General features: G+C 42.1%; 1 protein-coding gene across 1 annotated transcript; it reads right to left on the minus strand.

The window, feature by feature from the left end:
- Nucleotides 1-434: 434 nt before the first annotated feature.
- LOC124612681 (V-type proton ATPase subunit e 2-like) lies at nt 435-25,503 on the minus strand. Its single transcript, XM_047141010.1, has 4 exons — nt 25,309-25,503; nt 25,130-25,177; nt 1,661-1,748; nt 435-1,550 (listed from the first exon to the last, which is right to left on the minus strand). The coding sequence occupies exons 1-4, from the start codon at nt 25,404-25,406 to the stop codon at nt 1,530-1,532; spliced, it is 255 nt and encodes an 84-aa protein (XP_046996966.1). The 5' UTR covers nt 25,407-25,503; the 3' UTR covers nt 435-1,529.
- Between the last annotated feature and the right edge of the window lie 1,853 nt (nt 25,504-27,356).

Consider the following 27,356-nt stretch of genomic DNA (forward strand, 5'->3'; position numbering starts at 1 on the left):
TCACACTGTTCATTTTGTCCAGGACTAGTTTAGTGAGCATGAGGATGAACTGTCACATCTCTTCTTGCCACCAGTCACCAGACCTAAACATCACTGAGCCTTTGTGGTCTACTTTGGAGGGAACGGTACTGGAGCACTATCATCATCTCAGAACTTGCCATTATTTTGTGGGAAGAATGGGGTAAGATTCCCTTACAAACCACAAAGAACCTGTATTTCTCCATTTGAAGAGGACTTTAAGCAGTTTTGAGTGCCAAAAGTTTCTCGGTATTGTGTTAGGCATGGTAATGTGTTTTGTTTTTGGTCTTTCCATATTTTTGTCTACCTCTTGCACTTAAAAGTGCAAGACCACGCTGCTTTCTATGATCAGTTCCCATAATAAAATAGACAAACCTTTAAAGGTGAGTGCAGCACTACAATAACATCTGGCCAGATTTAAAAGACATGTGTAATCAATTTATTGACAATAATGAAACAAGATATTTTATTACACTGATGAAAAATTTACGTTAGTAGCTTCCACAGATAGTAAGTATCACTGCCAGAAATCTATGCTACTCTAAAACATGGTAACAGCTGAGAACTGATAACAATTACTTGGATACAACTACATGACTGTACACAAACACCCTATTACCCTTTCTGGAATGTTTTTATTAAATGATTATATTAGTTTATTTTAAATAATAAATGTTATTATACAACAGTATTTACAATGCTTTCAGAAATGATGAACAGTTCTGACAATAATATAGACAATAATAACAACTTAATGGAAAGAATAAATTGCTACTCACAGACTGAGCAGCAGACAAGCGCAATGAAAGAGAATGCTTGATATATTCAGTAGGTAAAGCATGTGAACCTCTAGAGTTAGCAAAATACTTTTGTTGTTGCAGATACTCTGTTATACAGACTAACTGATGAAGCCTCACCTCACCCAGAAATTGTTTCAAAAGTTTCAAAATCCAGCCTCATCAGCTCTTTCTTCAAGTTTCCAAGCCACTGGTTATTCAATGATGGCAAAATAGATTAGCACTGAAAAGAAGTCTGTTACAAGGAGAAGCATGCTAATCAAATCTGAATGAGCAGCAGCTACAAAACTTGAAAAGAAGCTCATGGGGCCATATTTTGATGCAATTGTTGAAACACTGACTTGGGGAAACTCTTCCAGCAGTTATAATCAGTACGACAGAGCAACTGAGAGAACAAGTGAAATTAGTGAATTCTTAAGTGTGCGACAGGATTTGATTGCTGAATATATCTAGCATTCTTGTTCACTGTGCTGCTCTATGAATAAATGCCTCCCCTGTGTGGTGAGTAGTTAAGAATCCTTTACATATTGTTATTCCATCTTGGATTTTACATTGTTTGACAATAACTTAATCATTTTCTGCTACATATACACAAACATACAAACACCAACAAATAAAGTGACAGTTCTTTCCTGAACTAGAATGGTAACACAAAACCATATTCTCATGTGTAGAGAGATGTCCTCCCTATTTTATGTTATGCTTGTGACCCATTTATTTTGGTGTGTATCCACTCTGAAACAAACAGTTCAATGCATTTTTCACGTATCTTACAAAATCATGTTAAGACTGAAAAAGAAGTCAGACATTATGATGCATGTAATCAGAAAACAAATAATACTCACCCACTGAGTGGCCATAAGTGCAAGAGTTGTGTTTGAAATTTTAGGGCCGATCAAAGGATTCATCTGAGCCATGTAACAACATAACCAGCTGGAAAATAATAATAATAATAATAATAATAATAATGCAATGAGTGAATAAAAAACATTCAACTGAGGGATGCAACATGGAAAAGTGTACATGTGTGACACACACACACACACACACACACACACACACACACACACACACCTCTTTAAACCAGAACTGAAAGTTTGTGTGTATTAAAATAGATGTGGCTAACAATTAAACAGGTTTTTCTTAAAAAGTGCATATTAGCCCTCACTTCACCCTATTACAAGTTACTGAGGTCCAGCCATCCCTCTCTCAAGTTCTTGTGTGCAAGCTATTCTCTGTGCCCTGTGATACACCACCCTAGGACAATGGCTCCTGTACCAAGTTGGTGGTTCTGAATGGTAAAGGTACCAGAAGGTAAAAACTCCTTCAAGTATTCACCATATTTTAAGTAAACATATGAGAGGTTGATACATTGTCTAGTGTGCTTTTGTGAGCATTCATTTCAACTGTTTCATTTTGATTCTACCGTAAGAGGCATTTTGAGATACATGCTACAAGTTGCTGCCTTTTGAGTAATGGGTGAAGACCACAATAAAGTGTTTCTCAATACTGTTGATCTTACAAATACAGGGTTATTACAAATGATTGAAGCGATTTCACAGCTGTACAATAACTTTATTATTCGAGATATTTTCACAATGCTTTGCACACACATACAAAAACTCAAAAAGTTTTTTTAGGTATTCACAAATGCTCGATATGTGCCCCTTTAGTGATTCGGCAGACATCAAGCCGATAATCAAGTTCCTCCCACACTCGGCGCAGCATGTCCTCATCAATGAGTTCGAAAGCATCGTTGATGCGAGCTCGCAGTTCTGGCACGTTTCTTGGTAGAGGAGGTTTAAACACTGAATCTTTCACATAACTCCACAGAAAGAAATTGCATGGTGTTAAGTCAGGAGAGCGTGGAGGCCATGACATGAATTGCTGATCATGATCTCCACCACGACCGATCCATCGGTTTTCCAATCTCCTGTTTGAGAAATGGCGAACATCATGATGGAAGTGCGGTGGAGCACCATCCTGTTGAAAGATGAAGTCGGCGCTGTCGGTCTCAAGTTGTGGCATGAGCCAATTTTACATGTCCTGTAACGTTTTTTTCGCAGAAGAAAAAGGGGCCGTAAACTTTAAACCGTGAGATTGCACAAAACACGTTAACTTTTGGTGAATTGTGAATTTGCTGCACGAATGCATGAGGACTCTCTACCGCCCAGATTCACACATTGTGTCTGTTCACTTCACCATTAAGAAAAAATGTTGCTTCATCACTGAAACCAAGTTTCGCTCTGAACGCATCCTCTTCCATGAGCTGTTGCAACCGCGCTGATAATTCAAGGCGTTTGACTTTGTCATCGGTTGTCAGGGCATGTAGCAATTGTAAACGGTAAGGCTTCTGCTTTAGCCTTTTCCGTATGATTTTCCAAACCGTCGGCTGTGGTACGTTTAGCTCCCTGCTTGCTTTATTCGTCGACTTCCGCGGGCTACGCGTGAAACTTGCCCGCACGCGTTCAACCGTTTCTTCGCTCACTGCAGGCCGACCCGTTGATTTCCCCTTACAGAGGCATCCAGAAGCTTTAAACTGCGCATACCATCGCCGAATGGAGTTAGCAGTTGGTGGATCTTTGTTGAACTTCGTTCTGAAGTGTCGTTGCACTGCTATAACTGACTGATGTGAGTGCATTTCAAGCACGACATACGCTTTCTCGGCTCCTGTCGCCATTTTGTCTCACTGCGCTCTCGAGCGCTCTGGCGGCAGAAACCTGAAGTGCGGCTTCAGCCGAACAAAACTTTATGAGTTTTTCTACGTATCTGTAGTGTGTCGTGACCATATGTCAATGAATGGAGGTACAGTGAATTTATGAAATCGCTTCAATCATTTGTAATAGCCCTGTATATTAACTACAATTGCAATGTAGCTTCCTCACCAAAAATTACATACCTTGACATGGAATTATGTCATCTTTAAATGAAAGAAGTTCTTCCTGTCTTGGAACACAATTCAAAGACAATGTAAGCACTGTGCTCAACAAAGAATGATTTTCTGTATTTGTTCTTGTGCTTTCAATGTGGGTATAATGTATTCTCTCCAAGTCTACGTCATGCTATAAGGAAACCATGTCATTAATCTAATAGTGTACAAGTGCAGCTTGCAACAGTGCAAAGCTGGGCACATTTATTGTGGAATCAGTAACATCAAGACTGGATTGTGAATGGAGAAAAGTTACGTACACCAGTAGCAAAAAACAATCAATACCTTCACTGTGTGGTATCACTGGTAATGTTACTGACTGAAAGCAACTAAAGTGGAGTCACACAATTTGCAGTAAGTATTCTTGAATTTAAATCAGTAACAGCTGTCCTCATGAATGATTTAGAGGTACATGTAATGAAGCAATTTCATACAAGCTTTTCAGTCCAGGCTGTAAATGAAGTAAGTCCCTTTCAGAGTTTGCTGACGAACTAGCTCCACTTTTTAGTAATCATATACAACTTTTCATTTGATGAAAGATCTGTACCTAAAGGCTGGAAAGTTTCATAGATGACGTCATTACACTAGACAGGAAATAGAAGTAATACACCAAATTATAGATCCATATTTTGATACAAATCTGTAAAACGATTTTGGAACACATACCAAGTTCCAGCATTACAAATATCTCTAAGAAAATGATCTATTGACACACAATCAGCACAGATTCAGAAGATGTAGTTTTATTCACAAAAGGTAAAGAGTGTTATAAAAATGGAATCTTTATAGTTTTAGACTTCCAGAAGTCTTTTGACATAGTTCTTCACAAGCAGCTGCAGATCAAATTGTGCACATATAGGGTATTGTCATGACTATGCAAATTGATTTGTAATTTCCTGCCAGAAAAGTCATACTTTGTAGTAATTGCTGGGAAGTCATCCAGAGAAACTCAAGTAATATGTGGTGTTTTCCAAGGAAGAGTTATAAGTTATTTCCTATTCTTAACTTACATAAATGATGTGGAGACAATCCGAGCAGCCCACTCATATTATTAGACTGACAGCATCATCAGCAAATGAAGTTATCAGCCAATATGATTCAGGCAATATCTCTGCATGGTGCAAAAAGTGGCAACTGATCCCAAAAAATAAAATGTGAGGTTCTGCACAGACTAAAATAATAATAATAATAATAATAATAATAACAACAACTTCTGGTTACATGATAAATCAAAGAACTTTAAAGGTAGTCAGCTGAACTCAACATCCTGGGATCACAGTTACAGATAATGAACTGACACTATCAGACAACAAAAATTGTGGGGAAGGTGAACCAAAGATTGCATTTTATCACAACATTTTAAATGTGTAACAAATCTAATAAGATGACTGCCTACAATACACTTGTCCATTCTCATCTGTAGCACAGCTCGGCAGTACAGTTTTCATACTGAATGACTGTTGTGACTCGCCGATCATTCAAAGTGCCACCGCGCAATTACGCGCGTCCTCTACATGCGGCGCTGTCTGCCAGCCATGAAGCAGCCGCGCCACCTGAGCGGCCAGCCAGCCAGCGGCCGCTAGACTTGGACTCAGTGCTTATTTGAATGTTACCGTGTTCAACTTGACATTACAACAATGACAATGATGGAAGACACTCAAAAAGTTCAAAGAAGGGCAGCTCATTTTGTATCATCAGGAAAAAATGAGGCTAAGTATCACTGATCTGATATTTGAGCTGGAATGCAAATCATTAAAACAAATCCATTTCTTGTTACTCAGATATGTGAAATTTCAGTCAACTTTCTCCTCCAAATGCGAAAATATTTTGTTGACTCCCAACAAAACAGAGCGAAATGACTATCGTAGTAAAATATGAGACATTGGAGCTTGCATGGAGAATCTTAGGTGTCCATTTTTCTCATAAGCTATAGAGGGGTGAAACAGTAGAGAAACAGTCAGAGTAGTTCTATTCTCACTGTTCCCTCTTCTTGTACATACTGTATTTTATCAGTCTTTCCCTATAGCTTACTCCTATTTTTCCTCCAAATTCGCAACATCTTGCATCATTTTACATTATCAAAGCTTTTTCTAAGTCAGTGAATCCATTGAATCTGTCTTGAGTTTTCTTCAGTTTTGCTTCCATTGTCAAACACGATATCTGAACTGCATCTCTGGTGCCCTCACCTTCGCGAAAGCCAAACTGATCATCATCTAGCTGGTCCTCAACTTTCATTCCCAGTCTCCTGCACATTATTCTCGTCAGCAACTTGGATGCAAAAGTCGTTAAGCTGAATGTGTGATAATCCTTGCAGTTATCAGCCAGTGCTATCTTCAGGATTATGTGGATGATGTTTTTCTGAAAGTATGATGTTATGTCTCCCAACTCAGATTCTATACACTGACAAGTAGTCACTTGGTTCATAGTTCCCCATAGATTTCAGAGAGTCTCTAGGAATATTATCTACCTCTTCTACCTTATTTGATCACAAGTCTTCCAAATCTGCATTGAACTGACTAATACTGGATGACCTGTGTCTCCCATATCAACTCTTATTTCTTCTTCTACTACATCCAACAAGTCCCCGCACTCTTAGAGGCCTTTGGCGTACTCTTTCCACCTACCAGCTCTCTCCTGTCCACTTAACTGTGGAATTCTCATTACCCTTACTTTCAATTTCACTAAAGGTGGTTTTGACATTTGAAGGGCTCAGTGAACTAATGGGGTATCCCCCAGTGTGATGAAAATTTAACTAGGTGCACATTATGTGAGCTGGGTCCATCTGGCATCAGTACATTGATCTATCAAGAGTACAGGATAGCTCCACATCAGTTCTAAGAAGGCTAAGATAGCAGACCTTACAAAGCAGTCTCAAAACTTCTAAATAGAATAAGGATGTATCCCATATCTCACTGATACCTGGGTTCTGAATCGCTAACTGGTTACTGAACTGACCAATGGGAGAGCAGCCTTATACCTTGAGTTTATTATAAACAGAACTGACACATCAAGTGACAATTTTCTTACAAATAACGAAACTACAAAAACTGAAGGCAAAAAGAAGAAGAGAAATCCAGAACATTGGAAATATTACAGCGGAAAGAAGGCATCTAACCGTGGACAAGAATATATTACAGAGGTAAAATTATACCTGCTAAAAGTGCGCAGCAGCATTCAATGCTGCCAAATACTGTACAATGGTGTAGGTACAAAGATACTGCAGAAGGCAGAAAGAAAGGACTTTGTAATACTTATAATAAAGTAGGAGTTTAAAATGCTCAACATGGCTATCTTTTAGGCTCAGTTAAATGGTTTTCTTGTAATAGACAGTACATTAAAGACATTAAATGCTGAGCATGAAGAAGACAAAAGTTTTAAATATAATGTTAAAACAATAACCAAGGTCAAGTTGTGCAAAAAGTGCATTTCTGTTTGTGCATGGAATCTCAAAGAAGCGATTTGATTATTTAAAAGGTATAGATTACATTTATTACTTCAAAAAACGATTCTAAGTCTCCTAAATTATATTCTTAATGAAGTTTCAATTAGTATGAAGGTTATCGACACTATTTCATACCCACAAGACTACTCCAATATAGCGCAAATCTCAGTTTTGAAATACGATAAAATGTATTTGTAGTTCCTAACAGGAAATAGTCATTGTAAGTATTATTTAAGTTGTTCCTCCAAACACCAATGGCAAGACATCTAGTTTACATACTCCAACAGACATGGAAAATACCACAACAGGCCTCATGTGTGCAAATATGATGTCAAATCTGCAAAGCAGCACACTACATTGTTCACTAGGTACTGATCTCATTCACTTTCTCAGACTGTACACAGACCTTATATTCTCAATTTCAGTTCAGTTAAGAAGTGTATCGACTGTATGTCACATAGTTGCTCTTTAAACCTACGTGAATACAGATTAGTTTTCAGTAACTATTTCAACATATTCCTCAAACTTCTATGAAAGGGCATACGTAAGATAATGACAAAGCTGCAAGCATCCCACTTGAAGATATGGTCTTACATAATCTTCTACATCTAAAGAATACTAACCTGAGCTACAGAAGTACACCTGAAGCAAAGAAAATGTTTCTCAATCCCACATGTGACACACTGATTATTGCAACAGAAAAGCATTACTGACACCTACAATTTCAACCAAAGCCGTATTCAACAAACCCTATTTGCAGTTGTTAACCACCAAGAGTGGCTTGCAGGACCAATTTCTAATACTGACATTTCAGTTGGAAGTGCATCTGCCCTTATAGTCAGAGTTATCCTGTGACCACAAGCCTGACATGTAGAGATGTCTTTTACAACAGTGTCACTCATTGGAACCAGAAGCTCTGGCAAGGAAATTATGAGAAACAAGGATTGATTTCAAATTCTGTTCCACTATGAAGCATGTTGCCAAAGTTACAGCTCCACTAGCGTTAGACAAAGTTTTCCCACCCAACTGATCAAGTGGCTCAAAGATACTCATTAGTATGAAGAGCACAAACCAACCAAATGAGTTTACGATTCTTCTTTGTCTCAACCCAATGCATAACTCCTTCCCAACCAGTGTTAAAATTCATTCAGTCTCCACCAATAGTCTGCAAACTTCTATAAATACTGTTTCTTTTTAAAAAATCCACTAAATGATTATCAATAACTTCAGCAGGTTTACTTCCAATTAAGTTGTTCTCTGGAGTAAATTGGCAAAGGTACCTTCCACCTGGCTGACTGCAAACAGTGTAATGCTCTTTTTTCACAATACTTGGAAACTGACAGCTCGAGTTATCTGCTTGTAACACAGCTTCACTGGAATTTTGGGGTTCATCAAATAACATACATTCAATCTTGCCTATCCTGCATCGATCATGAAATTCTACAAGTTATACACGATTTTCTCTTGCGTCCTTTTTACTGTATTGTAATAAACCACTTGTCTCCTGTCTCCTTCAGTAATTAATCCAGCACCAAATGTGTAGGTACTTCAATGGCATCTGTAGCACATAGAGTGGCACCATATCTAATACTTCGCACTGCAACACTGTGCAATTGTACTGTATAATACTAGTTTGTATTTCAAATAGAGGGTACATCAGGATTATCACATCATGTCAGCAAAGTATCTTCAGAATCTTCATCTCTAACATCATCTGCCTCTTCATCTTTTATCAGAGAAAATAATTTCATTTGATTGTAATGTTAACTCTTTCTTGATTTTCTGCCTATATTCAGGAAGTCTTCTTAATTCATTTTCTTGCCTCTTCTGCATTTTAATTTGTCTTCTGTGCTCTGGTATATCTGTTAACCCAATCTGATTCTGACCAACAGATCCAACTTTCTTTGACCTTTAATAAACATCAGTCCTTTAACAGGGATCTTCACATCCTTAGAACAAGAGGAGGAGATGTGCACTCCATGTTTACAGTTAGCTTCCCTTGGACATTGACCCTCAAATTCTGAACATAGCTTAATCTCACACTTGCAATTGAGGATATCAAGGTGCTTGTCTAATGTTGCTACGTTTCACTTTTCATCTGCCAGGTGATATGTTTTGGCATTTTCCCAGTTTTCCTCTCCCTTCTTCAGGACTGTGTGGAGTGTTTATTAAATGGCTGATGACTTCTGTATTTGGCTAGTGCGGCGATCTTTTAACTACTTAAGTAATGTCTGTTCTAGACCTATTATTCCCTGCAGCTAGATGTAACACCACTGCCATAACACTCCCTTATTACATTAGTTTTGGAATTCAGCCTTGCAACTCTCGCGATTTACCTCAGGATCCAGCTATGCTGTGCCCCCTTCTTCCTTGGCATTTTACTTCTTTCTTCCAGGCAGATTTCTATAAATGAAGTGGCTATAAAACAAAACACTGCTTCTCTACTCAAAGTGGAGATTGGTTATTATTAACTCTGTATATTACCACAAACTTTCACAAAAGGTTACACATTACACAGAAACCAACTAATATTACTGCCTTAAAGACCTCTCGTTAATATTCTATGAATAGTATATAACAACAAATGCTGATATACATCGTATTAGTCTTCCTTTGGGCTGAAAATCTTTCCAAGTAACACAGCTCCTTCATTCCTTCATGCTCCACAGAGGTTACAAATGCACTCCAGCAGGTAGACTCTGCACCTATTGAGTAATGCTTTCCCACAGTATGTTGCTCCATGTTTACCACCTAACTGCAATCACGCGCCTCTTTACTTTGAGCTCTATATTTGACGTATGTGATACATGCCCTTCCATGAATGGCATGGATCACTACATGTGATTCTAAAATTTATAATTGGTATCAAAAAACAACTACTTCCTAGCGACCACTTTTCAAGCACTCCTGGATAAAAGTCCTTTGCAAGAGTGACTGTAGGGTAATTTCTGGTGTTCTATCCACTTTTGTCTCTTAGCAGATGCACATATCTTAGGACATCAAGCAAAGCTCGGAGTTCAGAAAGCAGCATTTCTCAACCAGTTCCTACAAAGTAACTCATTTGAGTGGTAGTTTCCAGCCTTGTCTTCCTTTTACTAGCCATGGTTCCTAATTTCCAGTTTTTGAAAATGGAAGAAACTATTTGTGCTTGGAAAAAGAAAAACAAGAAACTTAACTATTTGTGCGATATTAAGAAAAAGACACTGCTGTAAATGAGTATTGCTAGATTAAAAACTTTTACAGGTGGTTTAAAATGATTACAGATTTTATAGTACATTCTTATCCTTAGGGCAGAAGTACAGAGAGAAATAATGATAAAGCAGTTCTTGAAAGAAGACAGTTTGGGCAAATTTTGCATGAAACGTCAAAATACCACGAACCTGCAATAGCTATTTACCAAGCAAAACAATGTAACTGCCATTTCTTGTAGATATAATTGGGAATTGCTAACCAAAACGCAACTTTAAGACCCCCTCAATTTTTGAAAGGATTGGATTGTTTGGGGGAAGAGACCAGACAGCGACGTCATCGGTTTCATTGGATGAGGAAAGGACAGGGAAGGAAGTCGGCCGTGCCCTTTCAAAGGAACCATCCTGGCATTTGCCTGGAGCGTTTTAGGGAAATCAAGGAAAACCTAAATCAGGATGGCCAGACGCGGGATTGAACTGTCATCCTCCCAAACGCGAGTCCAGTGTGCTAACCACTGCGCCACCTCGCTCAGTCATTTTTTGAAAGAATGAAGTCAAAATATTTAACATGCCCTACTACACTAGCACAAATCTGCATCAAGGCATAGGTAACCAAAGAAAATAACGGAAACTGTTTTGGAACCTAAGTATCCTAATAGCAGGTCCATCAAAGCTGCTATACTGTGTGACAGAATGTTTATGTCGAAGTTTGTAGCCCTGTTTACAATAACTTTTATCAAAATTTGAAGTCAGACAATGGAAATGAAACACAAGAAGATAATGAGCATGGTGTTATTTAGTGTCTTCAATGAAAATGATATTTAGTTATCATTTCTCTATTGCTTTCATGAGAGAAACACAAAACATACAAAAAGCAAATGAAGGTGGACCTTTTTTTTTTTTTTTTGTGGTTTTAGGGCGCACAACTTCAACGGTCATTAGCGCCCAGACTATGTTAGGAATGCACCGTGAGGCACAAGTTTAAAACAGCAACTAAAAGGGAAAAACACGATAAAAGATCTACAGGCATAGGATAAAAAAAAAAAAACGGCATAATCAAATGTCCGTAGACAGGCTGGTCAATGTGATAAAACGAAGAACGCAAGCAGCTGCTCCTGGGTCATCCGCTAAAATGGCATCGAGAGTACATGGCAGGCCAAGATCAAGACGCAGTGTAGTAAAATCCGGACAGGACGTTAAAATGGGGCAGACCGTCAGCAAGTGCCCACATGGGCAGAACGGCGCCGGCGCAGCCGTCAGCAGATGGCGATGGCTGAACCGGCAGTGTCCAATTCGTAACCGGGCCAAAACTACCTCCTCCCGCCGAGAGGGGCGTGAGGAGGACGTCCAAGCCGCGGGAAGAGGTTTCAAGGCCCGAAGCTTGTTGTTCGTAAGTGCAGCCCAATCGGCATGCCACAGCTATAAAATGCGCCGACAAATGACCCTGCTACAATCTGATGAAGGGACACAACAAGAAGCTGTCCGAGGCTGGAGGACCGCAGCCTTGGCCGCGGCATCTGCAGCTTCGTTCCCAGGGATTCCGACATGGCCAGGAACCCACATAAAGCTAACCGGAGAACCGTCGTCCACCAGCTGCTGAAGAGAGCGTTGGATCCGGTGCACGAAAGGGTGAACCGGATACGGATCACTGAGGCTCTGGATGGCACTCAGGGAATCGGAGCAGATGACATAAGCAGAATGTCGGTGGCGGCAGATGTAAAGAACAGCCTGGTAGAGGGCAAAGAGCTCAGCTGTGAAGACCGAACAATGGCCATGGAGCCGGTATTTGAAACTTTGTGCCCCGACAATAAAAGAACAACCGACCCCGTCATTGGTCTTAGAGCCATCTGTATAAATGAAGGTCTTATTAATGAACTTCGAACGAAGTTCGACAAAACGGGAGTAGTATACCGAACCGGGGGTAACCTCCTTTGGGAGCGAGCTGAGGTCAAGGTGAACGCGAACCTGAGCCTGGAGCCAAGGTGGCGTGAGGCTCTTGCCCACTCTAAAGGTTGCAGGGAGTGAAAAATCAAAGTGTTGAAGGAGGCGACGAAAGGGAACTCCAGGGGGTAGCAGGGCAGAGACATACAACCCGTATTGACGATCAAGGTAGTCGTCAAAAAAGGAACGATAAGACGGGTGGTCGGGCATTGACAGTAGCCGACAGGCATACCGACAAAGCAGTAAATCATGCCGGTAGGGCAGTGGCAATTCACCGGCTTCAGCATGAAGACTCTCGACGGGACTAGTATAAAATGCTCCGATCGCAAGACGTAAACCCCGATGTTGTATGGAGTTGAGGCGGCGTAAGATGGACGGCCGTGCAGAGGAGTATACGAAGCTCCCATAATCCAGCTTTGAGCGGTCGATCGACCGATATAGGCAAAGTAGGACGGTTCGATCCGCTCCCCACGACATATCACTGAGAACACGGAGGACATTAAGTGAACAGGTACAACGGGCAGCCAAATAAAACACATGTGGAGACCAGCTAAGTTTCCTGTCAAATGTAAGACCTAAAAATTTTGTTGTCTCCACAAATGGGAGAGCAACGGGACCGAGTCGTAAGGAAGGTGGGAGAAACTCTTTGTAGCGCCAGAAGTTAATACAGACCGTCTTCTCGGCAGAAAAACGGAAGCCATTGGCGACACTCCAGGAGTAAAGATGGTCAAGAGAACGCTGAAGACAGTGCTCCAGGAAACATGCACGCTGCGCTCTGCAATAGATGGTAAAATCTTCCACGAAAAGGGAGCCTGATACATCAGCTGGGAGGCAATCCATTATTGGATTGATCGCTATGGCAAAGAGAGCGACGCTCAAAACTGAGCCCTGTGCCACCCCATTCTCCTGGCGAAAGGTGTCCGACAGGACAGAACCCACACGTACCCTGAACTGTCGATCCATTAAAAAGGAACAAATAAAAAGAGGGAGGCGACCGCGAAGGCCCCATGTGTGCATGGTGCGGAGAGGAGAATGCCCGCCCTCCAACAGGTGTCGTAAGCCTTCTCCAAATCAAAAAACACAGCCGCGATCGGGCACTTCCGCAAGAAGTTATTCATAATGAAGGTCGACAAGGTAACCAGATGGTCAACAGCAGAGCAGCACCTACGAAATCCACATTGTAAATTGGTAAGTAGGCGCCGAGATTCGAGCAGCCAAACCAAACGAGAGTTAACCATTCGCTCCATCACCTTACAGACACAGCTGGTAAGCGAGATGGGTCGATAACTGGAAGGCAAGTGCTTGTCTTTCCCCAGCTTAGGAATCGGTACAACAATAGACTCGCGCCAGCATGTGGGAACATGTCCCTCAATCCAGATGCGATTATAAGTACGAAGAAGGAAACCTTTACCCGCAGGAGAAAGGTTCTTCAGCATCTGAATATGAATAGAATCAGGCCCTGGAGCAGAGGACTGTAACCCGGCAAGTGCATTTTCGAGTTCCCGCATGGTGAAAGGGGCATTATAACTTTCACGATTCGAGGAGCGGAAGTTAGGTGGCCTAGCCTCCTCTGCCTGGTTTCGGGGGAGGAAGGCAGGGTGGTAATGAGCGTAGCTCGAAACCTCTGCGAAAAAGCGGCCGAAGGCATTGGAGATATCCTCAGGGGCCACAAGGACGTCATTCGCGACCGTCAAGCCAGGAACTGGTGAGTGGACCTTAGTGCCAGATAGACGGCGCAGGCTACCCCAGATAACAGAAGGAGGAGTAAAACTGTTGAAGGTGCATGTGAAAGCAGCCCAGCTGGCTTTCTTGCTTTCTTTAATAATACGACGGCACTGTGCATGTAATCGTTTATAAGTGATACAATACGCCACTGTAGGGTGGCGTTTAAAGGTGCGTAAAGCACGTCGATGAGCACGTAAAGCGTCTCTACATGCTGCGGTCCACCAGGGGCCGGTACGCGACGTGGAGAAGAAGTAGTGTGAGGGATGGAATATTCAGCTGCAGTGAGAATGACTTCCGTGAGGTGTGCGACCTATCGCAGCTTGTGAAGGTTTGATCCTGAAAGGTCGCCCTGGAAGAGAAGAGCCCCCAGTCGGCTTTGGAGATGTTCCAACTAGCTGAGCACAGAGAGGGGGTATGATGCAGGAGATGGATGACACACGGAAAGTGGTCGCTCGAATGTGTATCAGAAAGTGCATACCACTCAAACCGGCGTGCAAGTTGGGTAGTACATATAGAGAGGTCTAAATGGGAATAGGTGTGAGTTGTGTCCGAAAGAAAAGTAGGGGTGCCAGTACTGAGGCAGACAAGATTGAGCTGGTTGAAAAGGTCTGCTAACAGGGAGCCCCTCGGGCAGGATGCTGGAGAGCCCCAAAGGGGATGGTGGGCATTGAAGTCTCCAGTTAACAAAAATGGTGCAGGTAGCTGAGCAATAAGTTGAATCATGTCTGCCCTGGTAACGGCAGAAGACGATGGAGTGTAAACGGTACAAATAGAAAATGTAAAAGTGGGGAGAGTAATTCGGACGGCAACTGCCTGCAGGTCGGTGTGCAATGTGATGGGATCGTAGTAAATATCATCCCGGACCAGCAACATAACCCCTCCATGAGCCGGAATACCTACCACGGGGGGTAGGTCAAAACGCACAGAGCTGTAGTGTGCCAAGGCAATGTGATCGCATGGGTGTAGCTTCGTTTCCTGGAGGGCTATGACGAGCGGACGGTGCAAGCGGAGCAGCAACTTCAAGTCCTCTCAGTTGGAGTGAATGCTGCGAATATTCCAGTGAATAAGTGCCATCGTGAGAAGAAAAGGAAGATTAAAGAAGGGGTCACCTCGAAGGCCACTGAGGGCCTGGCTTCGAGCGAGTACTGTCGCCGCTATCAGTAGGCAGACAGTCATCGTCCATTGGTTCTATAGGTTCAACGGCCATCTCGTTAAGATCTCGTTAAGATGGCCGGGAGGAGGAACTTCCTCCGCCGGTGGACGGCCAGATGTTCGGCTGCCAGCGGTGCGGCCAGGCGAAACGGATGACGGCCTGGGGCGGAAACCGCTGGGTGGCGCAGGAGAAGAAATGCGCCTTGGAGGAGAAGGAGAACTGTGCTTCCTATGAGCCTTCTTGGAAGGTCTTTTAGTGGAAGTACTGGCCGACGGCTGGGAGTGCGAGGTACGTAGGAAGTCTGCACGGGATGGTTCCTTCTTGAAGCCCCATGCATCTGATTTCTGGGTCTTCGTCTTGGCAGAAGCTGATGAAGGTACTTGTGTTGGATGGGTGACGGGAGGAAGAGGAGACGTCGACCGCGCGATCTTAGCACTGGCCGAACGGACGACCGTGGTGCCGAAGGTCAGATTGCATGTCTGCGTCGCCACCACCCTGGTAGTCCAAGGAGAGGCGAGGACAGCACTGTACTTCCCCGCTGGGAGCAGCGTGGGCTTCCTACTAGCAAATAGCTTGCGAGCAACCGAGGTGGACACTTTCTGTTTGACCCAAATTTCTTGGATACAGCGTTCTTCCTTGTAGATGGAACAGTCGCGGGAGGGCGCTGCATGGTCACCCCGACAGTTCACACAATGAGGAGACGGAGGTGGACAGTCACCCTCAAGGGCATCCCTGCCACAAGTGACACATTTAGCCACATTGGAACGAGACTGGCGAGTGTGATTAAAATGCTGGCACTGGTAGCAGCACGTAGGTGTCGGGACATAGGGGCGAACAGAAATAACCTCGTAGCCCACTTTGATACGGGACCCTATGGACAGCCGTCACGCCCTGCTCAGCGAGGAAAGACTGAATCTCCTCGTCAGTCAATCCGTCAAGTGATCGAGTATATACCACACCACAAGACGAATTCAAAGTGCGGTGAGCCTCCACCCGGACAGGGAACCTTTTTTTTTTTTTTTTTTTTTTTTGTGGGATTTAAGGGCACTTAACTACTGGGGTCATTAGCACCCAGTCACAGTTGTTAGAGCACATGGAATCTAGTAAAACTCAAGGGGAGGGGGGGAGGGGGGAGACACCAGAAAGGCCTGACAAAGATGCAGAGAAAATAAGTAAAAAAGTTAGATGTCTTTGGACAAGACAGTCAAAGTTATAAAACGCAGAAGACAGGGCATTCCCTTCTGGATAACAAAAGGGTTGACAGAGGAAAAATCCTTGCCGTTCTCAGATCGAGAAACTGCAAGGAACTGTGGGGCAGGCGGTAGTACTTTTGTCACTGGTGGCTGGTCAAGTTTCCATTTATGGGCAGAAGTCGAGAGAGAAGAAGAGAAATCCATTGCGAAGGAATCCCCTACGATTGCCAGCGTCTCCGATGGCGCGCTCCTTCCTTGTGGGGACCCTCTCAGAGGGCACTCCCGCCTTAGGTGAATGTTTACACCTCAGGTCACACCTCCCGAGAAACAGACGGAGGGACCAATCGGCATGGTCAGAAGGTATCAGCTCAGGCAATCACCCCTCCCTGGGCCTGGCCTGTACCAGGGGGTACGTGCGTGCCTTACTTGTCTACCCAGGGTGGGGAATTACGCGTTACCCCGTCACCGGCTACGCGTGCGAACACGTGGGTCGGCCTTCAGGCGCACACAGGGAGGAAGGAAGAAGAGGAAAAAGAAGAGAGAGAGAGAGAGAGAGAGAGAGAGAGGGAGAGAGAGGACAGACTGTCTCAAACGCCGAGGCGGAGACCAGAGAAGGCAAGGAGAAGAAGGCAATGAGAAGGCAAGGAGTAGAAGACAAGGGAAAGAGGAAGGAAGACAGTGAGATGGAGAAGAGCAAAGAAAGGAACCAACCAAAGGAAGGAAGAAACGAGAAGTGAAAAAGCAAAATGACCGCAAATGCAGGTTGTGGAACCGTCCGTGTCCGGACGCAGGCGCTAACTACCCCCTTGAGGGGGAGGGACTCCTTTCAGTCGCCCCTTACTACAGGCAGGAATACCTCGGGCCTATTCTGATCCCCGGACCCGCAGGGGGGGAGGTGGACTTGTCTGCTTCAACTACATAAGCAAGTCAAAGAGTTTGAAAAAGGGTGTGACAGTAGTTGTGGCACGATATGTAAAAGAAAAAGAGATAATCGAAGCAGCATCTTGCACAAGAGGGTCTAAAGGCACAACAATGTGAGAGGGGGAAGAAAGTAACCTGTGGTCTCATGGGGGGGGGGGGGGGGATACCTGCCGCAGGGGTAGGCCCTCCTCCCCACAAACACCTGTAATACTGAAAGTGGAAGAGTATTACAGTTCAGTGTAAAATCCACTCTCCCTCAGGAAATGTAATACTTTGGTAATGGCTGTATCATCCAAAATCATCTGAGATAGTGAGGTAGGCAAACTGAGTGCATACCGCAGGTTGACCAGCAAGGCGCACTCAACAGTAACATGCGCTGTCATCAGTAGACTACTGCAGCTCCAGTGAGGGGGACCCACCTGACACAGAAGGAACTTGTGGGTGAGTCGTGTGGCCGAAGCGCAGTTGGTACAACACAATGGCATTTACCGAGAGGCCTGGAAATGCGTATGCCACACCTTAGTGGACCCTTTAACCACTCTCAACTTGTTTTGGGTCATAGTAACCTGCTGTTCCTGTTCCCAGACCAGCAAAGTTGTAATTGTAAGTTGGTGTCCAGTCCTCTGACATCAAGTTGACCTCCTGTACTTGCTTCTTAGCTAGCCTGTCTGTTTGTTCATTTCCTGGAATGCCTATGTGGCTTGGTGTCCAGATGACTGTCACTGTCCTTTCAGAGCTGTAGAGTTCAGCCAGTGGGTTCTGGATGGTGGCGACCAAAAGATTTTTGGGACAGCACAGGAATATGCTTTTTAAGCAACTCATGGAATCGCTACAGTTCGTCAAGGTCAGGGATTTGACGTACCACAAAGCCTGAGATATGGCAACCTTGAGCCACTGGACACATGATAACCAAGTTACCTTGTTATCAAAAAAGATCATAAGAATTGAAAAGTTTCAATAACTTCAAGTAAAAACAAGATAAATTTGTAGGTGTAGGTGCACAGTCCGGACACAGTAAAAATGCACAACTCATGATTTTACGAAGAGAAAATTGATAGCTTTGATACACGGTCCCGTCTTGTACACTCCAGACAGTCCCCTGAAGTTCGTGCTCAGTAGAGCACAGTGGTTCAGAGATTTAATATAGACAATGATTATCTACACACAGTGACAAAGAGACTGTAGGACCCACTACCATTGGTAGTGATAGTAATTATGCTCAGAACCGATACCTGAGGGACTCCAGTTTCCTGTACATATTTGTTGCTGAGAGTGTACCTATCTGAAACCTAAAAAGTCAGAGGTAGGAAATTCTGAATAAAAATGGGTAAACTGCCCCAGAAACCACACACACCTAGTGTAGATAGGATGTGATGTTGCCAGGTAGTATCTTATGCCTCCTGTAGGTCAAAGAACACAGCAATCAGATGTTGGTGATGCACAAAAGCACTGAACTGCAGATTCCTAATGAGCCAAATGATCCTTGATGGACTGAAAAGCCCGAAAGCCACTTTCGAATCATGATACATGCCCTCCGGCTTCACGGCACCAACAAAGGCGGCGATTGACCATTCGTTTGAAGAGCTTACACAGCCCATTCATAAGAGACTGGCCAGTAGTTAGTAAAAATGTGTGTCCCCTTTCCCAGTTTCAGGACAAGAATAATAATACCTTCCACATTGAGAGGGAAAGTCTCCTTTCCGCAAATACGATTAAAAATCCTGAGAACACGTTTCATGCTGTCAGCACGAAGATGTCCGAGTGTTTGGTTGGAGATTTTGCTAACATTGTATGATAGACAGCCTTTTTTTTGTTTTGTTTTAGGGCACAAAAACAACTAGGATCATACACGTCCATGTCAGAACTGCAGAGTACAAAGGCAAAAAAGGAGTTAAAAAACGGCTACATGTTAAGCCCAACTGACAGAAGGAAAGACAGCTAAAAACATGGACTTGCAGAAAAGTCCATAAAATACTGCATAGATACAGCAGAAGTCTTGAACTAAAGATTAAGTGTCCTCTGCCACATTGCTATGACGGATAAAAAGTAAAACGTGGTTGACAGCCCACGTGTCATTTGGTAAAATGGCCGATAACTCATACAGCAAACTTACATGAGAATGTAAGTGGTTAAGTAAGGACATTCATTCAGGAAATGGCATACCATCAATGACTGAGGACAATGAGGACTAAGTGGAGGTGGATCACCACATAACAAATGGCAATGGCTAAATGACACTGTCTAATATGCATCCTAGCTATAATTATCTCCTCGCAGCGAGAGGGCCATGAGGGCAGCCAAGCCGCTGGGAGAGGTTTCATTCCCCGGAGCTTGTTCCCATGAAGGGAAGACCACTGGTGATGTCAAAGTGACATTGCCTGCTGACAGAGGGCAACACAGAGATCACCTAAGGGAAGGGAAGAACTAGTGAGCCGAGGTTCAAGGAATGCAGCTTTGGTAGCACCATCAGCAGCTCTGTTGCCTGTCAGACTGGCGTGACCAGGGGCTGACAAACATCACAGTGGCTTCATCAAGAGCGATCAAGTGAAAGCTTTCCTGGACTTGTTGAACTAAGGGATGGAAACTGTACAGCTCACAGAGGCTCTGAAGGGCACTGAGAGACTCAGAGCAAATGACACAATTTAAAAGTGTGTGTCACAAGATGCACTGCATGGCCTGATGCAGGGCTCCACTGTAAATACTGAGCTGTGTTCCAGAACCCAGCACTGAAAACTGTTGGTGCCAACGATAAAGGCACACCCAACACCATGGTTAGTCTGAGTCTAAATGGATGTCATGATAGTGCATTGTATTGAGGTGGCATAAGATGGACAGAGGTGCAGATGCATAAATGAAGCACCCATAGTCGAATGGACAAGGGACCGGTACAAATGGAGGAGGGAGATCAGATCCGCTCCCTGGAAGTACTGCCAAAGACACACAGGGAAGGACTGGGTACAGCAGGCAGCCGAGTAAGACACGTGGAGGACCAAGAAAGTTTCCTATCAAGCATGAGCCTCAGGAATTTTGCAGTGTCAATTAATGGAAGAGCAACAGGCCCAAGATGTACAGACTCCAGAAATTCATACAAAATGTTTTGTCAGTGGAAAAGCGAAAGCCTCTGTTGATGCTCCACGAGTAAAGAGAGCTGTGTGCATTGAAGGATAGGGGGCAGCATTCAGTAAGGTGTTTCCAGGTCAGAAAATGAGGATGTAATTACTGTAAGCAGGCACTTCAGTGAAGTGTGCCACAATTCAGCAAATACCACGGAATCAGTGTAGATGTTACCACTGACAATGATGCCAGGAACTGCCTTGGATTGTCGATGGTCACAAATGCGGCATAGTTTAATCCATACTTATGATGATGGGGTATGGGATCACATAGATTATACATATTGCTCCCAACACTCCTGTTTCATTTTCTGTATTAAAAAGTGCACCTTCACCCATACTCTCTTGAATACTGTTAAATTATCCATAGAGGGATGGCACTTGTGCCATTTAAGCTCCCTGCAGCATCCCCTAGTAGCTGTGACTATCTTCAAATCACCATGGCACTGGTGGTTATTAGGATGAGCTGGAGGAGTAGAGCATCATTGCTGCTACAACTTAAATAGTATCAATAGTATTCTGTACCACTTTGTCAACATTTGTCACACGAACGGCTGCTTAAGTGGCTGTAGAGGAGAAAGCCTGACAGTCACTTTTCTGAAGACACTAACATGAAGCATGTCCCTGATGTCTGAGAGGAGAGGGAGAGAACAATAGGAAAATAGTCACTGTCACAAAGATCACCACGGATGCGCCATTGAATCAGGGGTAAAACACTCAGGTTTCAAAATGTGAGATCAATAGTTGAGTGTTCCATGGTCTGCACTGAAATGTGTTGCAGCTCCAGCGTCGAATAGGCAGACGTCCAATTCTGAAAGGAGGTGTTCTTATACTCTCCCTCAGCGAGAGAGAGTGCCACTATCCCACAGAGGATTATGGACACACTGTGCGGATTGGTCATAATAGCTGTCCTCGCAGGACACCAGACCACATGCCCTACAGACAGCCTCATTAGAACAGCGGGAGGACATGTATCTGAACATTTGGCACCTAAAGCATCTTATCAGAGGAGGAAATAAGGTCTGACATCACACTGATAAACCATGACCTCAATCTTGTCAGGCAAAACATTGCCTTCCAAGGCTAGGATAAAAGCTCCGGTATCCACTATTATCCTTGGGCCCCTCTGGATGTGCCTAACAAAATAGACTCCATGCTGCACCAGATCAGTATGCATATCTTCATCAGTTTGTACCCTTAGGTCCCAATAGAAGATAGCACCTTGAATTTTATTGAGCTTGTTATGAGGAGAATTGGTGACGTATATCTCCTATCTTGACACAGGCCTGAAGTGCTTGCGATTGGTTGACATGAAATGTTTTGATCTGCACAGATCTATTTCTCATCATCTCTATTGCAGCAACCTCCCCAAACCAATCTTCATTATTTTCAATGAAAAACAGGCTTCACTGTTCAAGATTCACTATCAGCCACATGTATAGTAGCTCGCTGAAACAGGGCACTTTTCCAGACAGACTTGAATAACCGAACATCACCCATTGGGATATTTTGTGATCTTTCAAAGGCGTTTGATTGTGTGAATCATGGAATTCTTCATGAGAAGCTTAAGTATTGTGGTATGAGTGGGACAGTGCACAAATGGTTTCATTCATACTTAACTGGAAGAATGCAGAAGGTTTAAATTAACAGTACAGATAGCCTGCAAAAACCAGCAGAGTCCTCTAACTGGAGAGATATCAAGACTGGTGTCCCACTGGTTTCAGTCTTGGGACCCTTATTGTTCTTAATATATATTAACAACTTGCCACTCTATACTAACAAAGATGCAGAGCTAGTTCTTTTTGCTGGTGATACAAGTATAGTAATCACACCCAAGAAGCAGGAATCAGCTGAGGAAATTGCAAACAATGTCTTTCAGAAAATTATTAAGTGGTTCTCTGCAAATGGACTCGCTAAATTTTGAGAAAACACAGTTTATACAATTCTGTACAGTAAATGGCATAACATCATTGATAAATATAGACTACGAATGGAAGTCTGTTGCTAAGGCAGAATACTCAAAATCTCTGGGTGTGTGCGTTGATGAGAAATTGAATTGGAAGAAACATATCGATGATCTGCTGAAACGGTTAGGTTCAGCTACTCATGCTATTAGGGTTATTGCAAATTTTTGTGATAAACATATCAGTAAATTAGCCTACTTTGCCCATTTTCATTCAGTGATTTCATATGGTATATTTTGGGGCAATTCATCATTAAGAGAGAAAGTATTCATTGCACAAAAGCATGTAATCAGAATAATAGCTGGAGCCCACCCAAGATCACCTTGCAGACATTTATTTATGGAATTCGGGATATTCACAGTACCTTTCCAATACATATATTCACTTATGAAATTTGTCATTAATAACCCAGCCCAATTCAAAAATAATAGTGCAGTGCATAGCTACAGCACTAGAAGAAAGGATGATCTTCACTACTCTGGATTAAATCTCACTTTGGCACAGAAAGGGAGAATTATGCTGCCACAAAAATCTTTGGTCATTTGCCAAATAGTATTAAAAGTCCGACAGTTAGCCAACCACCATTTAAAAGCAAATTAAAATAATTTATTAATGACAACTCCTCCTACTCAATGGATGAATTCTTAGATATGAAGTAATCATAAAAAAATTAATTAATTATTTTATGTAAAGAAAATTTACATTAAAGTGACACATTACACATCATTATGAAATGTCGTATTCATGATCTATGGAACAAGGAGTAATGCATGTATGTATGTATGTATGTATGATACAATACAATGGCCTATAATACCTTTCAGTAATTTTGTTACATATACAGTGCAATGTTATGATTCACTATGGGTGAGGTGTTTTCCTTCTGTTGCAAGATGGATGTCCTCTTTTCAAAATTTGGGATCAAAACCAGCTTACCACATATTATTGAACAACCAGACAAGAATATCTTTTGACAAAAGACTGATACCATATAACACGTGGTGAACTGATAGTTGTATACTTCACTACTGTGTGAATAAAAATTTTCGGGTCGACAGAAGCGTCCGATCCCACGCGCCGGCTTTGACCCGTGACGTAAGGGTGTTGTGTGTGACGTCATGACGGCACGGAGTTTGGTTTGAGTGTGGCTGTCTCCACTTCTGTTTTATTTTATTTACTTTTCAGATCTGTTCGTTCTATTTCGTGAGATTTTTTTTTTTAATTTAAAAACGCTTATTACTTATTTTAATTATGTTTCCTCCAATATCTGTTTTAGTTTATTATATTTATCTTTCTGATCTGTTCGTTCTATCCTGTGAGATTTTTTTTTTTTTTTTAAAGACAAAAAACACTAATCAGCTACTGAAGCATCTTTATCTTCTATGGGTTGCAGGGGTTACGACCCCTGGGGAGGTGGGTGGGTATTCATGCATGGCTGTCTTCACTTACACGTTGTAGCTACGCAAGGCGTCTAAATTTGTTTACATTTAGTTTGCCCCCCACCCAAAACACCCCATTTCCCGCGCTTGTCCTGTTGGTGTCATTAGGCTTCTTGTGGAAAGTGTGTGTGTTTGTTTTTGTTTCTGCCATATTTGTGACTTCATGGGGCAAAGCAGACGGGCGGGATCGGACGCTTCCATATTTCCAAATTTTCCTGTCACTTTAATTATCGGCTGTCATGAATGAAAACCAGGATTTAGACTGGTTGTGCCTGATGTCAGAAAAAATGCTTAATCATTTTCAGTAATCTAAGTTCATTCAGTCACTTCCTTACAAGCATTAGGTACTTTTGTGCATTCCCATTCATTGGAGAGCCTTCCAATTAACTCCAAAACTCTACCATGTGTTGTGAAAAGACTAATACGACAAGCACAAATACGCGATTATTTAATCTCAGGCTAGTAAATAGTGTGGTTAGTGTTAACCCAAGGAAGCTAAGTCTGTATAGTATTCTGTAGTCTGATTGCATTTAAACCCAATTACAGAGCTGCATCTGTCAATTCATCAATGGCAAGACAATGCAATGTAAGACTTCCCTGAAATAATGGGAATGGCCATGAATGCTCAAGGATCGCTATAATGGTGTAGTTTAGTCAATCCTCTTTGTTCAAATCCTGTTGATGGCATCGTATCAAGATTGGCTTGCTGCAGAAGAGAAAGAAGTCATTTTTTGGAACACTGATTACCTACAACATTGAGTTTAGAGAACAAGTACGTTCATCTAGACTTCGCTAATGATTTGTTTTGATCCTGATTATCGTTATAGCACCTCAGTGTAATATGCATGATACAAAGTCCTTCATTACAATTACACGATACATAACATGCAGGAACTTATAGGGCCATGATCCACTAATTTTACAGAACACCATAAAGTAATTCACTGTGGATTTTACTCTCCAACACACACACACACACACACACACACACACACACACACACACACAGTGTTTGCAAACTACAACATGGTGTATCGTGATAAAAAATACATACTGTACCAAAATTTTTAATCAATATCGAGCCTCTCTCTCTCTCAATCTGCAGCTTGTCACACGCAATAAAATAATGCTAGATTTGCTGCATACCTAGCTCAGAAAGTCTCTCTCTATTTTCACAACAATCCTACCAAAAAAACGAAATACCTATATCCTCCCCGAACTGTATGAATTTATACTCTTCAAGTCTTTAGATTGTTGTGAACGAGAGCTAAGATACTGCGAAAAGAAGGAAAAAAATTGTACTTACAAGAGCCAACAAGTTGCAGCCGTCAGCATCAATACAACTTGTAATACCCTGTGAAAAGTTTTAACTGTTAGCTTTCTGTAAGTAACCCTGCATGAAATATTCATGGCATAAAAGCAGAAACTATATCACTGTAACATAAATCGGACAAATTCTGTCGTTTGACAACCCAATTTCCTTACCCTCTGTTGGGTCCTTTAGGCACTACAAATGGTAAAACAATACCAACAACACCCCAGATTGCAGTAAAGACAATAATAGGAGTGGCTGCGGCTCCCATCTCGTTCAGTGCGTTTTAATAATAACACGATTCTACGTCTCTTCGACGTACACGCCTTCTTTTCTCCTCTTCAGCAATCACTAATCATATGATCTGTTACGTCAGTGATACAAACATTGTAACAAAAGGTTCTCAAACTTCGAAAGGATGTCGATTTCTTCTGATCGATATAACAAGAAGATGCATTGTACTGGTAGCAATACATCATAACAACAACTTATCTCCTGTGCAGCCGGTGTACATTAATTTCTACGTCTAAAATATATCCGAGTTTGGAGAAATCCTGATTGTTAGGTTTTGGATATTCTTCTTAAGACCCTCAACACGCAACGGATTGCCTGCGCAAAATTCTGTGAATACCGTGTCTGCGCAAACTGATTACTGAGAGTGAGAAGAAGATTTGCGCAGATACGACATGTGCGCAAAGCCTGATGTTTTGAGAAGTTTGAGAGAGACTACTCAAATTTGTAGGTTTAGATCACACATCTGTACAAAGAAACTGTAGCGTGTGGATAGGAGACAGCCGCAACTCTGGTGCTAAAACGTGTTGAGTCAGTAGTTTGTTCAGTCAGTGAAATAGACGTGACCTCTTCGAGGATATACATATTGAAACTGGTATCACTGACAATGACGCGTTTGTGGCAACAATGATTACCAAAGTTCAAAGGACAACTAAAATAATATATATTTTCAGTAAACTACTTAGAAAAATCAGTCATATCTCAGTCAGAAACTTGAAACTGTCAGCACAGGAGGGGAACATGTAAAGGATCTCTGGCTCAAGTTTAAAAGAATAGTTGACCATGCACTGGACAGACGCAAGTACTCAGTAGAAAAGTTCATAATAGAAGGGAAACTGCGTTGTATAACAGTCACTGTAAAGAAACTTTTAAACAATTATTGTACACTAAGTGTAAAACAAAGCTTTGGGGCTGCCCCTACAGCAAATACAGAAACGGAACATAATTTCAAAAATTCATTGTATTGTGAACTGTTTACCGCAAAAAGCTAACCAAAGTAACTAAACCTATTAAATGTAGTGCTGGGGGATTGTTGGCATACTTTCACTCAGTACTATCCTATGTAATAATCTAATGTCTGTCATGACAGTGTAGCAAAAAAGGTACACCATGTTTGTTCTAAGGAAGTATACAGTCAGAATATTGTGTTCAGCTGATAATGGAAGATCTTGGAACAGTCCATCTGGGAACATAATTATTTCGACACTTCTCATACATGCACATATAATTTGTGCTTCATAAAAAGAGTGATTTAGAGGTGAACTGTATTATTTGGTTTTCTCACGTGCATGTATCTCCCACCTAGAGCTCCAAAATAAATTGGAAAATGAGTTTGTAAATAAAACATTCTGATTTATTTATCCAGCTTCTGTTGTCTTTTTGACATATAAATAGGTTGCAGTCATTTCCACAATTTAATATATGTATCTCTAACTAAAAAACAGTTGTACCGTCAAGAAAATATTCGGAATCTAGGGACTGGAATCTGTTCCCTATGGATAAATATCCGTGGACAGTATTATTAATAGTTTACATGTTTTATAAAACCACGTAAAATTGAAAACAGTGCATGTATTTTATTTTTTACAGAAAAAAAATAAATTTGTTGTCAAAATTTAAGATCTTGTTTTAAAAAGGAGTGTAACATGGTGTGAAAAGACCGTGCGTGCCACAAGGGAGCGAAAAAATACAAAAATTTTAATGAGTTGTTTTTTTCTGTTACCACCATTAATGGAATGGCAGACCACTTGCAATGTTTTCAAACATCACACACAAACTTTGATATCAGTGGGACCATCAGCTGCAGAAGACTGTTTGAGCACAGAAGACCCATCCAGTGCAACAGTATCTTGAAATCCACTGAAGCGCCAAAGAAACTGGTATAGGCATGCGTGTTTAAATACAGAGATATGTAAACAAGCAGAAAACG

Source organism: Schistocerca americana, chromosome 4 (assembly GCF_021461395.2).
Source record: "Schistocerca americana isolate TAMUIC-IGC-003095 chromosome 4, iqSchAmer2.1, whole genome shotgun sequence".
NCBI classification, from domain to species: Eukaryota; Metazoa; Arthropoda; class Insecta; order Orthoptera; family Acrididae; genus Schistocerca; species Schistocerca americana.